At 43.9% G+C, this 14,744-nt stretch overlaps 1 protein-coding gene across 1 annotated transcript in view; it reads right to left on the bottom strand.

Moving 5' to 3' along the window:
* Window positions 1–1,449: 1,449 nt before the first annotated feature.
* Window positions 1,450–14,744, bottom strand: part of peli3 (pellino E3 ubiquitin protein ligase family member 3) — a 34,952-nt gene continuing 21,657 nt past the window's right edge. The window contains exons 2-7 of the mRNA XM_079295058.1: window positions 14,388–14,588; window positions 7,903–8,032; window positions 7,104–7,205; window positions 5,674–5,898; window positions 3,026–3,214; window positions 1,450–2,189 (exon numbers count right to left, since the gene is read on the bottom strand). Of these exons, the coding sequence (XP_079151184.1) occupies window positions 1,590–2,189; window positions 3,026–3,214; window positions 5,674–5,898; window positions 7,104–7,205; window positions 7,903–8,032; window positions 14,388–14,560 (1,419 nt within the window). The 5' untranslated portion in view covers window positions 14,561–14,588 and the 3' untranslated portion in view covers window positions 1,450–1,589. The remainder of the gene's footprint in view (window positions 2,190–3,025; window positions 3,215–5,673; window positions 5,899–7,103; window positions 7,206–7,902; window positions 8,033–14,387; window positions 14,589–14,744) is intronic.

Here is a 14,744-nt window from a genome sequence, read left to right as displayed (position 1 = left end):
ATGTAGTACATCACTGTGTCAAACGGAGGGCAAATGAAGCGGAAAAAAAAAACCTGCGGCAGCTCTGGGTGGGATCGCAGCTGCTCTCTGCATCCGCTCTGCAGCGCGACCTTTTCAGCAGATATCACATAATAAGCAGTATGTGCTCACATCCGATCCAGAATATGCAACCATGTGCACCTACATCAAGTGCTGGAGGTGTGAGGTGTGTGTAACGGTGCAGCTCCTTGTGGAGCTCTTGAATCTGGACACATTGAAGGTTTTCTTAGTGTTTTGTTCAACATTTCCTTAGGTGTTGAAAAGGTGCCTAGGTGGAGGTATAGAAGGAGATGTCCCCCCCCCCCCACACCCCCCACCCCCCACCCCCCGGGGGGGAGGCACGGGATGCTCGGTGACCTTGAGCTATTTTTAGCTCTGGGAGCAAAGGCTTTGAGACACTCGGTGGAGTCTGCAGCTAGCCACGTACACGTGTGCGTGCCGGCTGCTACTACGGTGAGAAGGGCTTCTCGCCGGGAGAGAGGCGTCAAGCTGATGGAGATATGTAGAGCAGCCTTGTGACTGCAATGTTGTGCTTTAAGGACAATTCAGTTTTTTTTAAACTTGAGACTTTTTGTTCAAAATCATTTCTAGCAGTTACGATAGCATTGCGATCACCAAGTTACGTGCTAAGAGTATACCTGGAAATGTTGCGTGCACATCAAAGAATGGTTGATGTCGTAGAAATTGCCCAAGCTGAAGCAGGACGTCGTGTGTTAGAGCGTAAACAACACAGCTCAAAAACACAGCACAAAGTCTTTTGTACTTTAGAATCCACCTCCTAACTCTTGGGATCACTTTTGTTTGACGCGCAGAGCATAAAGGTGAAGATGTTATAATTCCTGCATCAAGATTCACTGTTGACTTCTAGACCATTAATCACACTATGGAGCTTCTTTTTAGCAAGTCCCCGTTTTGTTTATCTACACACACACACACACACACACACACACACAGTCCTACCAGTGGTTTCACACTTCCACTGGTCAACAGGTGGCAGCAACACACTGAGATATACTGCAGTATGCCAACAGAGACAGTGAAGAAGAAGACTGCACGCTTGTAAACAATGCTGGATTTAAAATAGTTTTAAGAGGCTTGTTTACGAGAACATTCCACAGGTCACCTTTAAATTGGGATCAATCTCTACATTGGACAGTTCTACCATTCGCCTTTGTTTTCACCTTCGTTTGAGTCGGCTTCCAACTTGGTTTTTGTTTCTTTGTAGTGTTGCTGTCGTGCAGTCAAATGATGTGACGGGATGAGCAGTTACTTAAAGAGAAGAACAAAAGATCACTCAACACCTGCTCATGTCAACACAATTTATTTACATGGTCTCCACACACCTCATGTTCCATTTAAAGCCATGGCAATCTATAATTGCATGGCACATTCAGTTCATCATGTCAGCTGTCCTTTTCTTGTATTTGTCATCGGTGAGTTCTCTTTTGTCCAACACTTGAGTGTTCAGATTGTTGTTCTAGCACGCGGCCTTTACTCTGCGCGTCCACCTCTTCACCGGTCCACCATCACTTTGTGGCTCCCGGGTATCCTCAGTCGACGGGGCCTTGGAAGATGAGTTTGATGTGGCCCTGCTCCCCTGTCAACCAGGTACCACAGAAGGGGCAGGCAGCATGGAAGGCGTGGGTGCCGTGGGGTAACGGGATCTGGCTCCACCCCACCACTGTCTTTGCTGAGCATACGTGGCCGCAGGGGCAGAAGGCGTGAGTAGGTGGCCCGGCGTCCAGGTACAATCCTCCCTCACAGCCCAGCCACAGCGGCACGTAGGGGCCCACTCGCCGGCACATGGGGCACTCCCTCTCCCCGGTGCTGGCTGGTGGCGTACCCCCGGGGCCGGCGGGACCCTTCTCCTTGCGATAGCCCCAATTGTGGTAGCCGTGTACGTGGCCGCAGTTGACGTAGACCCAGGGCTGCTTCTTGTCGACGATCTCGCGCTGGGCCAGACTAGGGAAGGCCAGGGTGTTGAAGCCCACGGGACACTGGGGCCGGGCGGCGTTCAGCTCCTGGCGAAGGGACTCCAGCTGTTTGAGGGTGGGGGTGTGGCGCAGTCCAGCGGGGGTCCTCCACAGCAGGGTAGCCCCACACAGATCAATCAGAGAGCCGTCCTGGAGGGTGTTTGACTCATTTTCCACCTCGAGAGGAGAACAGAAGATGGAAACAGCAGGGGAAAGAGAAGAAGAAGACACAGTCATTGATTATGGGCCACACTGGAAGCGTTCGTTAAACTGGGGACAACTTGTAGCAGTTCCCTTCCGTAGCACCACATGATGGCACTGTGCTGCACTAGTTATGGTTCAGACTGTTGTAAGTGGCTTCCCTCAAAATACCATCATCATCAACGTGTACGCATCACATTTACAGATCGAATTGACAATTAAGAATAGTATCCTGTGACAGTTTGACTTCTTGCAGGAGAGGATGCACGTGGTTGAAGGCGACAACAAGGCTCTCTTGTCATTTACAGCAGTACTCCTACTGCTGGACTCACTTCAGACAAAGACTCTCCGTCAAGTTGTTTCAATTTGCACACTGCCTTTGTGGGTTGATTTCTAACACTATTGAAGGTATACTGGTGAGCAGGAAGTGGTGGTGGGCTGTACGAGTGTCAGTGGCCACTGAGCCCTGAGCAGGGACCTACAGACTTTTGGGGTATAACTGTCTCCTACCGTGGGAGCTCGAGGAAAGCTCAGTGAAGACTTGTCTTGTTTTATGATGCAATGTGATCATGCTGGCATCGAGAGAGTTCACACGTTTACAATAACTCTGACTTCATTTCCTACCTTCTTTAAAATAATGCAAAGTATATCGGGCAGCCAGGTTCTGCAGTACAAGGATGTTCACTTCCTCATTAAGGAACCAATTTCGACAGAAATCCCTGCAGGTCATATCATGTTTAGTAACTTCAAACTTTGTGACCACATCGGAAAAAACATACAAGTCATTTTTCCGTCAGCCCTCTTCATCTTACCAGTTTTCCCCTCTGTTGGGCTGAGCGAGTCTCCCTCAGGGCAAAGACGTTTCCACAAACAGAGATTTCCCTCCAGACACCCGGAGCAGGCTCAGACACAAACTCCCCCGCCGGGTGCATCACCAGCACCCCATTGGTGGTCAGGCCGTCCATCAGGCCATCCGACGTCCTCCACTTGGCAGCGCGCTCCTGAGAGACACACAGCAACACACACGGAGCAGGCAGACGTGAAGGTTCGAGGCACAGAGGGATGATAGTGGAGGTAGATGTCAGAGGTGGCTGGCTAGAAGAACAGCTGACGTTGCTGTTCTCTGCTGCTATATTTAGTTCAGTGCAGAATGACTACTGTACTGAGTAATGCACGGCGATGCGCCCACGCTTGAGAAAGAACCCATCCCTGAGAGAAAGAAAGGATGTTTTATGAACACAAATTAGCTCCGATGGAATGAAACAGCAAATGTCTGCAGTGTGTAGCTTCACAAAGAAAACAAATCTATGAAAGAGGCAGTCGTAAAAGAAACGCATGGAGATTAAGGTGTAAGGCTAAAAAACCTTTTGCAAACTTTAAGGTCCCGTGTGTAGCATTTAGGGGACGCTATTTGCAGAAATGGAATATAATATTCATAACTATATTTTCATAGTGTATGATCACCTGAAACTAAGAATCGTTGTGTTTTCTTCAGCTTAGAATGAGCCCATCATATATCGGCAGGAAGCACGTCCTTTTCACAGAGTGCGCCATGTTTCTACAGTAGCCCAGAATGGACAAACCAAACACTGGCTCTTCAATCTGCAGCCTAAATCCTACACATGGGTCCTTTAAAGCTGCTCTCATTACACCATGTGAACATTGGGTCAAATGGCTGTGTAATGTGAAAGGTGTCACTTGTAAAGACAAACCCGTAGAGATGAATTATCACCAACTCTGCACTTTCTTTTTAGCCTCTTTCAGCTCATTGTTTTGGTTTTTATGGGTCCCAAATGTACTATTTGGGTTCAGTCTCCTACTCTCATCAGCTTAGCTAAGCGAAAAAGCTCTGATAAAGCCACCGTCCTCTACCTGCTCTGCACCAAACAACAGACGAGACCCATTCAGAGACTAGCTGTTTAACATCGTGGAGCATTTAGCAGCTAAACAGACAGATCTTGTTCTCAGGAGGTGGTGGAGACCAAAACCAGAGCTGAAATGAATTACAAGTCAAAAATAAACTTGTTTGGCTTATGGGTTATCAAAATGGCATTCCACAAACCAATGGGTGAACTTCTTATACACAGTTTATGTAGTGGACTCATCATTTGATCACAGCCTCAGAGTGTGTGACAGAGGAAATGTGTGTCACTTCCTCCTCCAAGCTCGGCACCGGAAGGGTCTGACGGAGGAGGAAGTGATGCAATCTCATGCATTATTTATCAATGACACAATAATCCCATCCATCAAACAGCTCAGAGGTGAACCTCAGAGCCTGACTTTTAATAAAAAGGACAATATTTGTTCCGTACATCAGCGTGAATGTAGTCCTGATGGCTGGTGGAGTTATACAAGCATTCGTCATGATGTGTGTGTGTGTGTGTGTGTGTTGAGCTGAGCACTGGTTGCTGACGTTATCTCCCTGACTGCTGGCCTAGTTGTCGGGGTTCCTGATGAATCTTGCATGGGATGACGTCATGCAATCATGAGAAAGGGCTATTATTTGCTTGCATGGCTTTGGTGCACCCCGATGTCACGTTTTAGACCGCCCCGCTCTGCCAGCTATCCACAGAGGTACAGAAGCTTTTCATATCAAAGAGTCTGATAATAACTGAGTCCAGTACAGGGGGAAATAACTACTCTCTGTTTAGTTCATTGGAAAACATGTTTAAAATGCCATTCCAACATTCAGATGGGTTAGGGTTGGGCTTTTCATAAATGGCTACTAGCTGTAAGCGAGACTCTGTGGCGAGGTAAGGCTCCAGACTCACTGAACTGGAGATACAGCAAGACGGAGCCCAGCGGAGGACTGCTGAGTCGGCTTGACGGCCCACAACTGTCCCGCGTTAATGAACATAAGCGGAGCGCTCCTTTCTATTTCAGGGTAATTCTGGTTCATTCCAAGTGGGGTCTTCCCATTGAAGTAAGAGCTCGGAGGAGCTAAAAATAGATCCAACAGATCTCAATTATCTATCAGAGGAACTAAATAAGCTAGAAAGGACTGAGCTATTTGGTCTATTACCTACAGCGACACACATACAGTGTACAGTATGTACTGATGCACTGTATGTTATAACATGATGTATGTTCACTGACACGTCTCCAACAGCTTGAGACAGTTACATATGACCAGAAGCAGCATATTCACACACACACACACACACCAACACACACACACACACACACCCACACACGCACACACACACGCACGCACGCACGCACGCACACACGCACGCACGCACGCACGCACACACACGCGTGGAGAACACTGCTCCTTCTTCTCCCAGGCTTCCTTGGGCCAGGTCACATACATTGACACTCATCCTCACAGCTATGATGTCACCCGTGGGTGGCACAGTCACGTCCCTGATGTTGCTCTCACCACGGTTACCGTGGTTACCGGTCCCCAAGCGTTTTTTTCCAGGAGAGACCTGGCGCCCACGAGGGGAAGAACACTCACCCCGAGGAAGATGTTCTTGGAGGAGTCGAAGCCGGCGGCGTAGATGCGGGCCGTGTAGGGAGCGCTGCGCTCGCACATGATGCGGCAGGCGTAGCGGGAGATGGTGCTCTGGGCCGACTGGCCTCCACCGCCGCCCTCCCCCGCTGAGCCCCCGCCCTGACCGCTGCCGCTGCCCGCCGTGTCCGTCACCACGAAGTCGATCATGCTCTCTGTGGACCGCCCAATCTGAGAGAACCCAGAGAGAGGAATCGATATCATAAAACAATGACCTATCTAGCCATGCAGCTTTTATTAGCGGTGGTTGTCTCTGAATCTAAATCATCCATGTCACTGACCGAATCACTTCTTTTTTTAAATTGCAGCTTCCCTCAATGGTGACTAAACGTGCCATTGTGTCACAGCGTTGCTGTTCTGTGCTTTTTGAGATTAGTTGGGCTCCTTTTTGTTCAATTTGGTCGGTTTCCCCCGCTGATAACTACTTGGCTACAATCCAATGAATAGGCTCCACACGTCCCCCAATTACAAACAGTGAGATTGATGAGAATGACCAGCACCAACACAAATAACCTAAAGTCATTCCAGTTCATTATAAATAGGCTGCAACATTTCTTGGGTTTTCTTTTGGTAGCACTGGCCATTGGTTCTGGCAAGATGCAGAAAACCAACATTTTAGCAAGAACGACCAAACATCGTCTGAACGTCTTGCTGAAGTGAAGAAAGGAAGTCATTGATGTCATTTTCCAATACTATGAGCAGCGTAAGATGAATTCAATTTGCCTGCGTTTGTATCCAGGCGGAGGAAGAACCATATCTAGCATGTCTATAAACATGGACAGAACAAAGCATGTGGGTGACATGACCCTTAAACACAGCAGACAGCAGACAGACATGGAGCGCTGTTGATCGTGTCTGCTGGAGTCACGGCTTTGTATGGATCTCCTTGAAGTGGAGAGAAGGTGGTTGGAAAAACAACTGTGAGTTACTGAGAGCAGACGAGGTCTGACTCATCTTCTCCTGTATGTTTGATCTCCTCAACATTGTCTTCCCTCCCTCCGATGCTTTCACTCCGGCGCTTCCTCTTCATTCCCGATGCCCTCACTGCTCTACAGGCCCGACAGCTTCAGCTACTGTTTGACTCAATACTTACATCGGAAAGACAAAGGAATAGCCTCGCCTAATCTCACCGTCCTGCTGTCGCCCACTAAAAGGCCTGATTCCACGTGAATGCAGCATTGCTCCTTCCGTTCTTACCTTTCACAATAAAAGCCCCAGACCCAAACGCTGCATCCTTGCTTACCAGGAGGAACTCAAGTTCACTCAGAGTTTTTTCGGAATCAACTCAACAAAATAGCTTACAATATGTTGGCATAGCACATGTGCACATGCGTTTATGTAAGTGTGTGTGCGTGTGTGTGTGTGCAAACACTGACCTGAAACATGTCTGTGTTGGTGTCATGGGTGTACTCCACAATGACAGAGTGGCTCCGTGACAGTGTGTAGGAGATGCTGTGCTGGCTTTTGTTGCTGAGTGCCTGCCAATGAAAATTACACTATCCAGGTCACATGACAAGGAGAGCTGAAGGTCTGGCCTCCAGCACAATCTACCAGAGGACTGTCCTGTTCTAGAGGGACAACGCTGGCTCTACATAAAATGACTGATATCATCATCCACATTCAAATGTTGCATTTTCTTTTTTCGTGCATTGTCCATTGTGTTTAGAGCAGATTTTTCTTCACAGTTGCAGATAAAGATGAGGCTCCGCTAATATTAAAGTCCAAACGTAAACAAATATTCAAAATAGCATTCAAATAAGATAAATGTTCCAAAACTCACAACATGTTTCTAGATACAAAATAGGCCTAGCAGCACCCTAAGAGCACATAAAGTACATTTATATAACCACAATAACCACAAATCTTTTTTTCCCCCAATTTCTTTTAAGGGTGATGACATTATGAAATACCACATTCCACAATAACATTCTAAGCTTCACTCATTAGAGGTATTAACCTCAGTATAAGATTCCAATGTAAAAAGAAGAAGAAAATAAATGTGTTACAGAAGAAATAGACAGTTTCACTACGGATGACCTTTTTAAATCGATTTTTCGAAAATAATAATAAAATAATAATAATATAGAACCTGGTTCCTTTCTACCTGGTTTAGGGGAAATCCCTCTTCAGTTTGAATGACAACCTGCAGTGTGTTGATCAGTGCTGTGAACTCACCTTTGACACCAGAGGGGTTGAGACGTTGTGGATAACATCAGGTTTGACCCCGTTGGCTTTAGGTCTCTTATAGAGGGCCAAGCGACTTCTTCTGCGACCCTTGTCCCCATTGGCCAGCGACCCATTGTGCCTGTGAAGCATAAGAAGAAAATGGACTTAATTGTGATAATGTTAATAACTGGGTTAAATGGATGATACACGCTTTATCTTTCACTCACATTTGTCCAAATTCTGTAAGAAATTTGAGCATAGAACTATGTTTAGTAGCTATAATAAAAGTGTTCAATGATTCATAATTAAGAATTCATAATTAGTCATAAACATAAGGGTTTTGGAAATGCATAATTAAGATAAGCATAAAGTGTTTTAGGATTAGTAGCTAGATGGAGAATTTGAGACATGAAGCTTTTACCAAAAGTTGCAAAGTCTTATCTGTTATATGGAATGTTTATCATAGAGGGATTAAACCATAACTGACAGTCATTGAATGTGTTGGTAAACTCAGGGACAGAAAGGCAGACAGGCGAACACACTCCTGGAAGTTAGCCAATAGGAATTGGGATAAACGGAAGAGGATGTGTTTCGAACGGATGTGGGTGGTTTAATTTCAAGTCTTTTTCTCTCTCGCGTGATGGCTCTCAGAGGACGGACGGGTTTTATACCTGAGGAGCTGAGTTGAGTTTTTTGCAAACAGGGTTTTATTGATTTAATATTTCATGGAAACAGTGTACTTCACTGTAAATACTGTACTTGCATCAGTGGGATTAAATTCCTTTTAATTGTAAACCAGTTTTGGTAGATTTATTGTTGCAGCGTGTCCACTGTGAACAGCAGCGGGACACGTGCTCTGGCCTCCTCGCTGTGGAACAGACTCAAACTTCCAAATTTCCAGCCATAAATACTCCCACAAGGTAATGCTTTGCCTTGATAGATATGCTGATAGGCTCTTAGCTAAGAAGGATGTAAACACTACACCTGTCAATGATTATGACATTATGACACACATTGATGATACACAAGTGTTCACAAGCTCAATTTACTTGTCACACTATGATGAGTATTTACTTTTCGCCATTGATGGAAGACGCAGATTATAAACTAAAGGAGGAGTACAAATCAAATTACATCATGTCAGGGCATGGATTCTATGCATATAATTGAGGTACGACATAAGAAACAAACCTTTTTTACTTCATTGTTATTTCCATAGTTGTCCTGGCCAGCTCCAAATCCAGGCAACACACACCTTTTTTTTAAAACTAGCATTGAGAATTGTTTGTCCTATTTGTGGCAGCTGTGGCTCAGGAGGTGGAGTGGGTCATCAACTAATCGGATGATGATCAGCATTTCGAGCCCCGGCTCCTTTAGTCCACATGTAGAAGTGTCCTTGGGCAAGATACGGAACCCCAAATAGCTCCCAAAGGCTGCGCCATCAGTGTGTGAGTGTGTGTAAATGAGCATTTAAATTGTATCCTTATGGGCAGATGGCACCTTTTTACTTTTTTGATTGTTAGTTCCCATTGTTTGTTCTCAAGATTGATCCCTGCGGAACACCATACGTGTACACTCCTGGATCTGATAAGGTGCCATTAATATCTACACACTGAATATGATTACTTATGTAATATTTCAACCAACTAACTGCTGAGCTAGGTTATCACGGCCAATAGTCTCGCATTTATGGATACAATGTACTGTATCGAATGTCTTTCGAACGTCCATATCAAATTGATCAGTCAGGTCAATAAGGGCTGACTCTGTGGAATATGATTTCCTGAACCTAGATAAACAATATTGTGTTCACTTAAATAGGCACCAAACTGGTCACTCTCTAAGATGTTTAATGCAACAGGAAGTCAAGATATAATATCCTTGGATTTGTTTCTGATCGGATGAGCGATCCAGTATCACCAGCCCTGATTATTCCAGATGATGCTGCATTTAGAACGACCAACATTCTCCAGTCATGTTCTGCTGGCCACAGAGAGGCCATGATTGGATGGATGTTGTAAAATGTCGGTGGCGGTTAACCCCCCCCCACAACTCTCTCTGCGATCACATTCACAGTGGACCAAGCCATTCTCCTCATCCACCCAGTGTTCATCATCCATTGCATGGATCAATAGACAGAGGAGTGGAAGCATATGTCTGTGTCTCTGTGCCTGTAATAGCACCGTACCATCCTATGAGAGCGATATTCTTCTCTCACACACAATGTATACCATGTATACAATGTATAACATGTCTATCTGGAGGTTAAGCTTTACACTGTGGCTCAGTGTGTGAATGGTATCTTTGCGTGCGAGTCAAATGAGCTCTTTTCACTCTTGCTTCTTATATTCAAGCTAATCTTAGTTCCCAGAACTCAACCCAGAACTCAACCCTACTGGAGACCTTGGTGACAGGGCAGCGCTTGAGATTTAAAAGCCATACTCACACTAGATGTCTTTGGACAAGGAACCAAAGGACACACCCAGACCAGAGCCCCTAGCATTACCCTAACTTACCCAATCAGACTGAATATCATTTAGATCGGGCTCAAGTTGGGTCCTGGTTCAGGGTTCCTGAACATATCACAAGCTCATACTCTTTTTTTAATATTTATTTTTAAATAAATTGTTTATTGAAAGACACGAGACAATATTAAGACAATACATAGACATAACAACAAGAGGATGACAAGAACAGTGGGATAAAAGCCAGCAAATATCATATAGTCAGTGTGTGTGTATGTGTGCGTGTGTGTGTGTGAGAATGTCCTTGAGCCTTTTGAGATGGAGGGAAAAATATATAAAAATAATAATAATAATAATAATAATTAAAAAAAAAAGGATGTTCATGTGTGCATGTACGTGGGTTTCAATTGGTTGTCCGGCAAGAAAAACAAAACAGAAATCAATAATAGTAAAAAATACACAAAAAATATACATATACACCGGTATATATACACTATGCATATTTCAATATTAATAGAATGGGTGGTGTCACATTTGCAGAAACATAGTGAGGGATGACCAGGTGGAATGGTGTTCTGTTGTATTGTATATGATGGATGAGGTTAGATTTTCCATTGAAATATACTCCATCATTAAGTTTCTCCAGTGTGTGATGTGTGTGTTATTCCTTGATTTCCAGTTCATGAGGATAGTTTTCTTGGCGATAGTTAGGGCCACAAGGAGTAATTTGCGGTTTGTTTTACTCAGATGTATTGTTGAGATGTCTCCTAGTAAGCACAGTGAAGGGGATAAAGGGACGAGGCAGCCCAGCAAGACAGACAGTGACTCACTTATTTCTTCCCAAAAGTGATGAACTGGTGTGCAGTGCCAGGTGGCGTGAACAAAGCTATCCGGGCTGTTTTGAGTGAAATGTGGACAGATATCTGACATGAATCCCATTTGAAACATGTTTTGCCCGGTGTAATGAATTCTGTGAAGTATTTTATATTGTATTAGTTGTAAATTGGCATTTTTAGTCATGAAGTCGATGTTATTGCAGATTTGGTTCCAGAAATCAGCATCAGGTGTGATGGATAGGTCTGATTCCCATTTTCTTGATGGTATGGATGATGTTTTGTCAGACTGTGATATTACTCTACATATTTTTGAGATTAACTTTTTTGAAGAGGGGATATTAATTAATTCTGAGGTTGAGGGGGGTAATTCTAGGTTAGTGGCCTTAATGTTAAGTTTGGATTGAACGGATGATTTGAGTTGCAGATATTCCAAACATTGATTGCTCCTGATGCCGTACTTCTGAACCAAGTGAGGGAATGAAACCATGGTGTTATTATTGAAGATGTGTTTCAGATGAGTGATGCCTTTAGCGGACCATGTGTGGAGATTTAGAGGTGTCTTGTGACTTAGAAAATCAGGATTGTTCCATATGGGAGTACAATTTGAAGGTGCAAAAGTGATGTTAGTGATTTTGTGGAATTTCCACCAGGCTGTCAGAGTTTCTGCTGTTGTTAGTATGTTGAAACAAGGATGGCGTTTGATAGATTGGCTTAAAAATAGTAAGTCAGAAATCTGAATGTCCTTACAAACTGTCTGTTCTATATCTAACCATGTGTTGTCTGATTGGTTGGGTGGATCCATTTAAGAATGTACTGAAGTTTATTTGATAGAGAGTAGTGAAAAAAATGTGGAGCTACAAGTCCTCCTTGTGTTTTTGGTTTTTGTAGAGTGGCCAGTTTAATTCTTGGTGTTTTATTTTTCCAGTAGAATTGAGTAACGATTGAGTCAAGCGACTTGAACCAGGAGTGGGTGGGTTGAGATGGTATCATTGTGAAAAGGTAATTTATTTTAGGAAGTATTGTCATTTGAACTGTAGCTAAACTCTGCCCATGAGTGATAGTGGTAGGTTCATCCAGTGGAGGAGGTCGGCATTTATTGTTTTAAGTAATGGAGTGAAGTTGAGTGTCTGACAGCCTGGGGGAAATGTGTATTCCTAAATACGTGATGGCACCTGTGCAGAAAGGGATAGGTGGTGTATGGGCTGCCCCATCCCAACTGTTACTGTCTAATGGAAGGATGGATGATTTGTTCCAGTTAATGGAGTAGTCGGAGATATTAGAGAATGATTCAATAACTTTAATAGTTTCCTGTAGTGATGAGTAGGGGTTTTGTAGGAAGAGCAATATATCATCTGCATAGAGACTGATCTTGTGATGGCTGTTGAGTGTTTGAATTCCTTTTATGTCGATGTTCTGACGAATAGCTGCAGCTAACGGTTCAATGAAAATGGTGCAAAGTGAGGGAGAGAGTGGCATCCTTGCCTAGTCCCCCTGTGCAGTGTGAAGCTTTGTGAGGGTTGTCCATTAGTGATGACAGTGGCTGTAGGTGAAGTGTACAGAATCTTAAGCCAGTTAATAAATGATTCCCCAAAGCCCAATCTTTGTAATGTGCTTGTGAGAAATGTCCAGTTTACTCTGTCGAAGGCTTTTTCTGCATCCAAGGAGGCTATGATGGTACCAGTTTGTTGTAATGATGAGTAATTGATTAAATGAAACAGTCTGCGTGTGTTAGTGGATGAATGTCTACCTTTGATAAAGCCGGTTTGATCTGGATGAATTATGGATGGAGTGACTTTTTCTAATCTGTGAGTTAATGCCTTAGTGATGATTTTAATATCTACATTGAGAAGAGAAATGGGACGGTAACTAGAAGGAAGAGTTGGATCTTTGTTTGGTTTGAGGAGGAGTGATATACTGGCTGTATTCATGTTGGCTGGAAATTGCAAATTTTGTTTTATTTCAGCTATCATTTTGTTAAAGAGTGGAGCTAGAATGAACCAGAAGTGTTTATAGAACTCAGCTGGGAAGCCATCGGGACCTGGTGCTTTGTTATTGGGCATCAGATTGAGGGCCGTAAAAGGTTCGTCCTGTGTTAATGGTGAGTCAAGTATGTTGATTTGTTCTTTGTTAAGCTGTGCTAAATCAATGCTGTTGAGAAATGAATTGATGTGTTCTTGATTTGGGTCCTTTTCTGATGAATATAGATTGGCATAAAAACTTCTGAAGATTTTATTGATGTCATCGGGTGAATTTGTGGGCTTCCCTGCTGAGTTCTTGATGATTGAGATTGTTGTTTTTTCTTTATTTCGTTTAATTTGATTTGCCAGATATTTACCGGATTTATTGCTGTGGTGAAAATGTTCTTGTCTAAGTCTGTGTATGAGGAATTGAGTTTTATTATTTATAATTTCATTTATTTGGAATTTGTACTTTCTTAATTCGTTCTGGGTTTCCGTTGTTGGGTTACTTGCATTAATGGTTTCGAGTCGGTTGATTTGTTGTTCCAGTTCAGCTTCTTGTTGTTTTTCTTTCTTTTTTTTGTAAACAGAGAATGAGATGATTATTCCTCTAAAAACTGCTTTCCATGTTTCCCACAGAAGGGTTGGTGATGACTCTGGGGAATCATTTATTTCTAAGAAGGACGCCCACTCTTTTAAAATAAGACTATCAAACTGAGGGTCTTTGAGAAGAGATGTATTGAAGCGCCACAGTGATCGGTTTATGGAGGGTAACTCTGTTCCAAATAAATGTTACGGGAGCATGGTCGCTAATAATGATAGGATGGATCTTCGAGTCTGAAATATTAGACATGATTGAATTGCTGTTGAGGAAGAAGTCAATGCGTGAGTATGAGTGGTGAACTGGTGAGAAGAATGAGTATTCTCTTGAGTTTGGGTGCTGTAATCGCCAAATATCGCCAAGACCAAAATCACTCATGAACTGTTTTATCATGTCTGTGGATTGCCAGGTACGCTTATTATTTGGATTTTTAGATCTGTCCACTGATGGGTCGATAACTGTGTTGAAATCACCTCCTATTATGACTGGGCAGTTACAAATGTTTGAGAAGGATAAAAAAAAAATTCAGAAAGAAACAATTACGAAAAAGTTGGGTCCTGGTTCAGGGTTCCTGAACATATCACAAGCTCATACTCTTAAACACAAAGCAGGGATTGGCAATTCAATATCTCACCCTAAGACGATGAGCTCTCCGTACTTGACGGGCTCCTTGTCCTCCGGGAAAACTCCGTCGTGGGGTTGCGAGCTTGAACCCAGAGGAGGCGAGGGCTGGCTCTTGTTGCAGGACGGGCGCAGCTCCAGAGATGGGGGGGGACACAGTGCCTCTGAGCTGCCCTCCAAAACCATGCCCACCGGCCACAACTGGGGCTCGCTGCTGGGGAGGGACAGAGAGAGAGAGAGAGAGAGAGAGAGAGCGAGAGAGAGATGTTTTGTTACTGCTAAACTCAATTCAATGTCAGAATAACATGCAATGAAACACTGGATGATACCTGAAAGAAGCTTTGGTAGATGAAGGAGAGAAATTGGGGGA

Source organism: Melanostigma gelatinosum, assembly GCF_949748355.1.
Source record: "Melanostigma gelatinosum genome assembly, chromosome: 23".
NCBI classification, from domain to species: Eukaryota; Metazoa; Chordata; class Actinopteri; order Perciformes; family Zoarcidae; genus Melanostigma; species Melanostigma gelatinosum.
The sequence above is the reverse complement of the archived record's forward strand: the minus strand, read 5'-3'. Positions and strand labels throughout refer to the sequence as shown.